The sequence below is a fragment of the Bufo bufo genome, chromosome 5 (genome assembly GCF_905171765.1).
Source record: "Bufo bufo chromosome 5, aBufBuf1.1, whole genome shotgun sequence".
NCBI lineage: Eukaryota > Metazoa > Chordata > Amphibia > Anura > Bufonidae > Bufo > Bufo bufo.
The window spans coordinates 480,417,092-480,427,412 of NC_053393.1; the positions used below are offsets into that span (position 1 = coordinate 480,417,092).

Here is a 10,321-nt window from a genome sequence, read left to right on the forward strand (position 1 = left end):
ACACACACACCTCTTGCATCCTAGAAGCTGCATCTTTAAGGCTGGGCAGAGGGCTGAGGATGGGGGGAGGAGAGAGGGCTAGAAGGAAGGAGGAGGGGGTGAGGGGAGGGGAATTCTCCTTGTCAATTTACTACTCAGGATCACATGCATGTGACATGGGGCTGCTCGTCCATTGGCTGCAGGCACGTGTCCAGGCTACCGGGCTCCCACGTCACTTCTGAGGCTTCTATTAAAAATAAGAACAAAAATCCAGAGTGAAAGTATTCCAGGTCCAGTGACTGCTCCTCCAATTATCCCCACCATAGAGACTGGCACATGAGCACTGGGGACTTCTCTGCCAAAGGGACACCTCCACTTGTGTATATGTATCATCCCCTCCTGAGAGAGAGCAGTGTCTTCTCATAGACCATACCCCACATTGCATTGTCATATATGCTCCTCACAGCCGCATGCTGCACAGGCATCTGTCCATTGCTGCTGGGCTTCCTGAAGGATTTACTGGCTGGATGTGGAAGGAAGGGGCATGAGCCTTGGCAGGAGGATGCTTTGATTTGCAGCCCTGAAGCAGTAGTAGCTATCTGCAGGAGCCACCTCAAGAGAACCTTCCTGAGATCGTCCTCACACTGACAGTGGAGCTTTGTATGTGCAGGTGACTTGGAGGACTAGGCAGTAGACAGGGTCAAACCTAGGAGCAGCTTTGTGGAATTACAGCATGGAAGAAAATGACCAGAATCACAGGGAAGTGGAGCAACAGCATCATCAGCAGCAGCAACAGCAAGAGTCAGGAGATGAGTCCAACAGGGGGATCCTGCCATTGCTCCAAGCTCCAGGGAATCACCAGCCCCATCACAGGATCACAAACTTCTTTATTGATAATATTCTGCGGCCAGAGTTTGGTAGGAGGAAGGAAGGAGCTGTCCAGCAGGATGAACTCTTCTCGGGCAGGGACAGTGTGGTGGCACGGTCTGGAGCAGAGACTGGGCAGCACAGGAGCAGCACTGGGGTCACAGAGGGAGAAGGGGCATCCAAAGCAATGACTGGAGATAAGAAAATTGATGTGGGCATAGAAGGACCCCACAAACCCAGAAGCTTGAGTGGAGACCATTCCTTGAGCTCAGACTCTGATAGTTCTCAAGCCAGCTCAACCAATAAGAAGCAGCCCATGCTATGGCCAGCCTGGGTCTACTGCACCAGGTACTCAGATAGACCTTCATCAGGTAAGGGGCGCTTCCATGTATGAAATTAGTCTCCATCATTAATTTTGGTGGGTGACCCCCCCCCCCCCCCCCTGTACTACCTATAGAAAACTTGTATTATTGATATGTGTAGAGGAAGGAGAACATCTGAGGTCCTGCAGCAAAGAATGATCAATTTCTACCAAGAATCCCTTCTGTTTGCAGCACGCACCATCGAAAATTGCAAATTGCCAAGATCTTCTTTTAGCTCTATGCTTTAATTAGACACCTAATTAGCGCCAGCTCCGCTTCTTATGACAATTACCCATAGAAAAGCCTTTGCATTTTAAACTCGACATTATTTGGGGCTTCATTTTTCTTATGCAATTGATTTGTCACAGAGTCTTGGCTTCGACTCCATGTAGAATCCATGTAGCACACAGACATAGCCAGTATCTAAAAACATATAAAACACACACACACACACACTATATATATATATATATATATATATATATATATATATATATATATATATTCACATACTATTCATACAGTCATACATTGCCCTCTATTGTTCTAGCCGCTGTTTCTTTTCAAAAAAATTTCCAAAATGAAGCTGGCACAGGCCAGGATTTACCAGGATTCTATTTAGTTAATTGTCTCCCTTGTATTCTACCCTAAATAAATAATTCATCCGATTATTATTTATTAGAATTCTTTCATTTTTCGTAGTAGTATTATTCTAACGGTTAGAAGTAGTAATAGAAATTAAAATACTTTATATCATTTTATGCTGCGGTTATCTTTTTTTTTTTAGAATTTATTGAATCCAAACAATTCACCCATACTTTCATTCATATTTCTCCATTCACTTTTTTTTATTGCCTTGGGTGCATTACAGAGTAACAATTTAAAAAATATATATAGTATCTTAAAAAATATGATTTGACCTTTTTTTGTTTTAGGTTTAATGTTTTTGCAGTTTATGCATTCGCTAGAAAATCTACCCCTTGTAAAATCGGAGTTTTGCAGACTCCGGGTAGTGTCCCCCGTCTCCTTCTCTATAATGGAATGGTCTAGTAGTAGAATTATTTATGACCTGGGATTTTCCGTATACAGAATGTGCATTTGTGACTTCAAAGACAATCTCTTTCGGATTTCCTATATGAAGCCCCCACGTTTACACCAGCAGGGGTACACAGATTCAGCATATACATATACATTGCTTCACTTCCATGCTGCAAATTCCTCAAAATCAAATTCAAATTCCTTAAAATAGAATTAGAGCCCCTGGATGTCCGACTTTTATCCGATTATTCAGGAAAGGTGATCGGATTTCCCTGGTAATGGCAGAGGGCTGATGAGCCCCCCTACCCTGCCATATCATGGGGGCTGCAGAATATACCGCTAGTTACTATACATTGGAGGAGATTTTCCCAATGAAGAGCAGCATTGGAGCCCACGTGTCCTGTCTGATCTGTGGGCGAGGGAGGCAGGGAAGGGATGGCAGCTTGTAGTAAAAACACGTGTATGGATGCGTAAAAATACCGCCTGGATGGAGGGAGGCAGTCCAGGAGCCCAGCATGGGGATGTGGACATGAGGTGTCCTGTACAGAGGTGGGCAGTGAGGTGGCATTGGTGGGCACGATAGGAAAAGAAAAGGGGGCAAGAAGGAGGGAGGGATCAGGGGGGATATGGAGATGAAAGGAGCACAAGGATGGGAAGATGGAGGAGGGAAGCAAGGAGAATAAAAATGAGTCTTTATGTGTAAGAGCTGCAGATCCAGCAGCCTGCTCCCTGGAATCGATCTGGTGGTGGGATCTGGGCTATGGGGGCAGCACTGGGATGCTGGGGGGGGGGGGGGGGGGGGGGAGACAAGGACAGCGACATAGATTGAGAACGATGTTTCTGGCATTGATTGGCGTCCCAAGCGATCAATATCTGGCAACCACAACTCCCAACTTGCCTTTCCCACTTCTACAAACAGAAATCAAACTCTGGGCTGAAATCACAGGCCTCACAAATCCAGAAAGCAAAAAAATAAAATAAAATACTAACAATAATAATACTACTAATACTACTACTACTAATGCCAGCAATACATGAAATAGACATGTCCTGAAGATGATGAAGCTGCCCCATCCCACACATTCACCCCCATGCATTTTATATCCTGTTTTATTATTAAACAGATACGGTGGGCAACGTGCAGCAAATAATTAGCTGGGCTGAATGACTAATGTATGTGTGATGTTAATATTTCAAGTGGAGAGAGAGAGAGAGAGAGAGAGAGAGAGAGAGGGGATTGTGGGGGGAGAAGTGAGGGAGGAGGCCTCCTTACTATCCAGACTCTCAGATACAACCTAAAATCAACTGTTAGTAATACAGTGAACTGTTCCCCAAATATTCCTCACTCAAGGTGTGATCCCGGCCATTGAGTGTATAGAATCTGATCTATAAGTAAATTGGTGCCCAATGTTTACCGCTGTGAGGTCCTAATGCGCAAGTTCTGCTGTGATCTCACTATACATTTACTATATCGGTGTTCTCGGTGAATCAACCACCATTGCCCAAATAGCTGGTCTCCCATTTGTTCATTATTGTAGCACAAATGTATTTAAAACAATATATGTTTAACTATAGGCTTGAAAAAAATTATCAATTTTGCTTAAAAGTGTGTTCAAAAAAAGTTGACAAAGGGACATGTTTTGTGTAACATTGTCGCTCATTTTTTATTTTATTGTGATCATTTAATGAGGATTATTATTATTTATTTATTATTCTTTATTAGTATTCTTTGTTATTATTATTTTTTATTACATTTTTAGTACAACAATTTCATTCCAGGTGTATACTGATTTTAGATGCATCATGCTTTCTTCTAGCCTATAAAAGTGCATACTTTGGCAGATTTCTTTTAACCCCATCTCCTCCTGTGTAGGTCCAAGGTCCCGTAAACCAAAGAAGAAGACAGTGAGCAAAGAAGACAAAAGGCCCAGGACAGCCTTCACCGCAGAGCAGCTCCAGAGGCTCAAAGCTGAATTTCAAACGAACAGGTATTTGACCGAACAGAGAAGACAAAGTTTGGCTCAGGAACTGAATCTGAACGAATCTCAGATTAAAATCTGGTTTCAGAATAAAAGAGCTAAGATTAAAAAAGCCACAGGGAACAAAAACGCCCTAGCACTGCACTTGATGGCACAAGGACTCTATAACCACTCCACCACTTCCAAGGACAGCAAATCAGACAGCGAGTAGGAGCCAGGGCAGGAAGGCAAAGTCTTACAAATGCAATAATTTAAAGGAAATAAATATACAAGGAGTGGGGGATAGTAAAAAGTGGCCAGGGCCAGTGTACAAACAATAGACCGGCATTGCGCTCCAGACTGTGTACTGGAGGAGGAAAAGTCGCAATATTCTATGTAAATATAATTTACAGGCAAAAACTGAACATCCAAAATATTCGCTCAAGAACTAGTTTTTGTTTCTTTTATTTTTTTCTTCAATTTTATTTTATTTTTTTATTTTTTATTTTGGCTTAGGCTTTATTTTGTACTAAAGCGATGTTCTGGCTGTTGTGGTTGGACAGTGAAGACATGAAACGTTCTGCTAAAGTCCAAAGATTTAACTGCTGCATTTTCGCACTACTGTGAATTTAGAAGAAAAAAGAAAAATAGCTAATATTTGTCCTATGTTTTTTTATATTATAAGTTTTTGTGTTAAAATAAAAAAGCAGGAACGCTGGTTTATTGCATTTTATTAAACATTGTACTTTTTTTTCCCTCTTTTTTTTTTTTAAAGCAAAATGTTTAATAGTTGTGTAAAGAGTTGCAGATTATGATTTATTTATATTTGGAGGGTTGCTATATAGTTTTGCACTTAGCTTTTTTATTTTTTAATTGCCTTGAAGTCAAGAAGAGCGGGGTCTCATCCTGAAAAAAAAACAAAAAACGGGAGCCTGGGAGTTTGTACACCAGCACCAATAGTGGGTGGCATCAGAACCATGGGGTAGTCTAAAAATCAAATCCAAGAGTGGGTCTGTTTTATCCTGCATGAGGAGATGGGTCCTGGCATCAGATTCAGAGGAAGGGTCTGATCAGGTCTAGGAAGGAGGTTGGGGATTCAGCATCAGAATCAGATGAAGAATCTGGTGAAAAATGGACCTCCTCAGATCCAAGAGGATTTAGCATCAGATCCAGAAGGGGGTTATTTGGCATCAGGTCCAAGGGAGGTATGGGGGAAGGAGTTCGCCATAAAGAACAGAATTTGGGGGGCTCTCAGGAAGAAGGGAGGAGACTGTCAGATCCAAGAGGAAGGGGATCTCATTAGATACCAGGGGTTGGGTGTCTAATTGTCAAAACCAGAAAAGAACGGTCTCAGAATCAGAACCATGGAGGGAGTCTCATCTAATCAAGGAGTGAGAGGAGCTCAGCATCAGAAGATGAGGGAGGGGGTGTCCTCAGATCCAGAAGGGAGGGGAGGAGGATGATGAAACAGATCAGTAACAAGGGGTCTCAGCCTTAAATGCCTAGTAGAAGGATCCCTGTCAGATCCCAGGAGAAGGGTGATTTCAATAAGGAATCTGAAATGTGCTAGATCCCGATATTACTTCCTGTTGCAATTCTATGGTTGTCCATAGGACATAATCGCATCCAATCAGCAAGAAGATGCTGTCTTCTGTATGTAGCCTTCAATCTGCAGGTCCCCACCCCCTAATTATTCTGCCACTTCCTTGCCTTTACCTTCTGCTCCTAACCAGTTTGACACAAGCTTATGTCATAGCATAAAATAAACTCTTGAAATAAATGTTGACATCCTTCCCCTCCTGGAAAATAAAGCTGCCTTCTGTCCGCAGTATTTTAATGTTATTTGTGTCTATTTCTGTCGCATCAGAGCATCCCCGGCAGAACATGCAGGCGGAGGGGCTTTTCCCATGTGCATTATATTAGCTTGCCAAAGTTGGAAACTGTAATGCTATGTCTATGGTCATGTGGATAAAATACACCTCTACATGTGGAAATTGTGTAGATCTACTCAGTGGAAGATAGTGGCGAACATCTGATGCTAGCTCCAGTCCTTGCTTCAATGTATTGTGACTATATGTCGTTCTACTGTCCCATTTGGACATTATAGTCCCGTCCCCCCCCTAAAATGTGTGGGGATACAATGAAAGATCTATACAAATCATATTCTATTTAAAGATGAATTCATTACATGTGGTATTCAGGAGAGTCCCATTGATAAATCTGTACTTTACTATTCTTCACCAGCCATTGTATATACAATCAGCCAGCATTAGTGTTTGCTCCTCACAACCTATAAGAAGTATTCTTATTTTTACAATGTATCACGGTGTAAATAAAATGTCTGACATTTTTTCATGAAACTTTCTGCTTTTACTTTCCTTCTGATGCCAATAAAAGATGAATGTTCGATTTAAAAAAAAAAAAAAAGATATTAGCCAAAATCTATATTTGTGTCCATCCAAGGCCAAGTCAGGACTGATCGCCTCCTCTGATGATGAATGTTTCTATTTGCCTTAAAATCACGTATTTGCATTTCCTTTGCTCCATGAATGAGAGAGTATACTGGAAATCCCGTGGAACATGTTCACTGATGTAGGTGACCCTTTTAGGGTCCAGATTCTTATGGCCAAGATGGTGTCCAGTATGAGATATGTCTACCTTTCTAAACTTTCATTACTCCCCCCCCCCCCCCCCCCCCTGTTGACCTGGTGTTTGTAAAGAGATCACTTCATTATGTATGTTCAGTCCTCCAATCAGTGCATCCAATAAACCCCTTTATTATGTATACAAGGCTGTTGTTTCATGTGTTTTGTATTATGTTTTTGTGTTGTGATGTTTACATAATTATTATTATTATTACTATCATCATCAATATTTACTAATAATTCTCTGTATGGGCACGCTTATAGTAATCATACTAATGCTAAGTACACGTTGAACTATTTCATGTTTCCAGGATTTTGCACATCACCTCTTTTCAAGTGTGAAATAGAGCCACTTATGTGTTTTTGATGTGACCATGTCTTGTGCAATGTCAGACACAAATGAAACACTCTTTGGCAACGGAGAGCTGGCAGGTTGGGTTGGGGAGCAGAAGCAAGCTGCAGTGTTTGGCCAAAGCATGTTTTGTAGCGTGGGGAGATATTATTGACTTGTAATATTGAGGGAAGATGAGCAGAAGAAGAAAACAGCAGGTGGAACCCCCCCACCTCAAAGAAGAGCTGTGTCTATAGGCGCCCAGCACACAACGGGTTAATGGAGCATGCGGTGAAGGCACATGTTACATAGGCACCTCAGTAAGTAATTAAAACATAAACTTGACAGAGGAGGTGACCCGGTATAACTCCCTGAGTCCAAATCAATAAGCACTTCACTTGATTTAGTTTACAGTAGAAGATCCCAGCGAAGGGGGGGTTCAGGGGCCCAGAACAGACACCCCAAATATCCCTACACTCACATCTAAGCTGGGAATTGTAAAAGTTTTACTAAAAGTATGTGGCAAGGATATAAAACTGAGAAGGAATTGCAAATCGTTGCAATTTTATGAAATTAAATGAAAGTCTGAGATTTTGCAATTGTGATATTCCAGATATTTTGTATCCATGTGACATATATATATATATATATATATATATACACACACTTAATTTATGCTCATCACCGACTTTGCATTTAATAGCAATTGATCCGTATTTTAATTTTCGCAGAGACAAGTTGGTATCCATATATTACATACAGAGAGACACATACTTTATACACACCAATATCATTATATTCATATCAGCCAATGGGTGCAGTTAGATATATGTGATTTATTTATCCATTTATTTAGGATTCCTTTTACCTTCCAGTTCAGCCCACAGCTGTGTTTCTGCATTTACCTATTCGTAGCTCCTATTGTTGTTGTGGTTTCTCTTAGAACTTGAAGCCAATAACAAATCCAGACTTTTTGCTCTTTGCAATAGTTTATAAAGTTTCAATGGATGTAACAGAAATTATGAAATATATCCAAAGTACAATGAAGAAGAGAGCCCAGGGTGAAAAGCGCCTTTGGAAACAAAAGAGTGGATTTTTTGTCTTCCCATTTGAAGAGGTAACCCCCCCCCCCCCCCTTCCTTTTTTTCCCCTCTAGCCCTGCACAAGAGTCCTGTAACAATGCAGACATCAGCTCCTGCTTCCATTATAGCAGTTCTATGCTGCTCACTAATATTTGGACATGTGGTGGAAATAATGGGTGAATGTACATTTAGGGTCCCAGTGATGCAGGGAAACCTGCCAGGAGAGAAGTATTGGGGATGAGACAAGAAGAAGTGAGGGGTGTGGGAGTCAGATTTGTTTTGTAGCTGCAGCTTCTTCTCATCTATAAAAGTCATTTCTTCCTCCCTGTCCTCAGTATCCAGATCACTTTCCTGCCAAGTCCCCCCTTCCTTCCTCACACACAGAATGTCATCTAGCTTCTTTTTTTTTTTTTTTGGCAAACTCTACAGACTGTGCTGTGTGTAGTCACTGGGGCTGTGTCCACATGCTGCACTTGTCATTCTGGGTTGCTCATATATACAGGACATCATTAAAGATTATATGATTTATGTCATCATTTTCTGCTTTTTATATTAAACCATGTTTGTATAACACCTGAGCAGTCATGGCCACCTTCAGATTTTGGGTTAAATCTGAGGATATGAGGATGGTCAGTGAAGCATTGCAGCCTCTGGCAGGGAAAGCTCTCATAAAGTCTATTCTTCCCTAATGTAATAACACATATTGCAGTGCACAGGGCAAGCTAATGGTAATTGCAGACTGTCACAAAATCATGAAAGTGGTCTTTAACATTTGTATTGAATACATACATACTCTCTCCTTCTGTACCAGTTTGTAATTTGTCTTGCTCATGCTTGGTGCAATTGTCTGTATTATGTATGTATACTTCATTTCATATGTATTGCGCCATGGAATGAATGGCGCTTTAATAATAAATAATATAATATATATATATATATATATATATATATAAAAAAAGAAAAAGGGGAAAAAAATGGCAGCACCGTCACAGATAGAGAAAATGAATAAAGGGTGCACAAGCCCAATGTGGATATAAGCCAATGCAGATGAATACAAAATATAAAAACGGGCAGCACTCCAGCGGATACAAATAAAAATAACTTTATTTACCCATAAAGCTGATGCGACTTTTGGCTCTACATAGGAGCCTTCCTCAAGCAGGAAGGCTCCTATGTAGAGCCGAAACGTCGCATCAGCCTTATGGGTAAATAAAGTTATTTTTATTTTTATTCGCTGGAGTGCTGCCCGTTTTTATATTTTATATATATATATATATATATACACACACTATTTATTTGCAACTATGTAGACCGCACACACACAACACAACCGTACACACCCATATCATTACAGAAATATATACATACAAATAATCAAATCCAGAAGTACACACACATATAGTCACAGAGATATACGCACACATAAATAATTATATCTAGAATACACACAGTCATTGACATACACACATTTTCTTAATTTAAATCCAAAAGCACAGAAACAGGAACACATACAAACACACACACATAGAAATAAATCCGGACAGGGCACACACATATAGTCATGCACAACACATCCAGAAGTGCGCACACACAAAGTTATAGACATATAGACATATAGAGATCCAGAAAGGCATAAATCCATCCCCAAGTACACATATACTGTATATATACACACAGTAACATAAATATACAAAATGCACACACAGTTATACAAGCGCACACACATACACAGACAGATAACCTCTAAGGGTACGGTCACACGGTCAGGTTTCCTGGTGCAGTTTTGGAAGCCAAAGCCAGGAGTGAATTAAAAAAAGAGGAGTTGTATGTGTCCTTTATACTTTTATGATCTGCTCCTGATTTTGGCTTCCAAAACTGCACCAGGAAACATGACCGCGTGGCCGCACCCTGACTAAATAAATTGCAGATCATCAGTTACACTTTCCAAAGCTGTAAGAATACAATCTAAAAAGAGAAATGGCCACAACACTCAGGATAATTTTTCTTGCTGGGAATATTGAGGGGGACAGAGGACACTAATGAGTTGGGTCTATTTAAG

At 40.7% G+C, this 10,321-nt stretch overlaps 1 protein-coding gene across 1 annotated transcript; it reads left to right on the plus strand.

Annotated features, from left to right (window-relative positions):
• The first annotated feature begins 712 nt into the window (after positions 1-712).
• Positions 713-4,436, plus strand: EN2 (engrailed homeobox 2). Its single transcript, XM_040434155.1, has 2 exons — positions 713-1,217; positions 4,120-4,436. The coding sequence occupies exons 1-2, from the start codon at positions 713-715 to the stop codon at positions 4,434-4,436; spliced, it is 822 nt and encodes a 273-aa protein (XP_040290089.1).
• Positions 4,437-10,321: the final 5,885 nt, after the last annotated feature.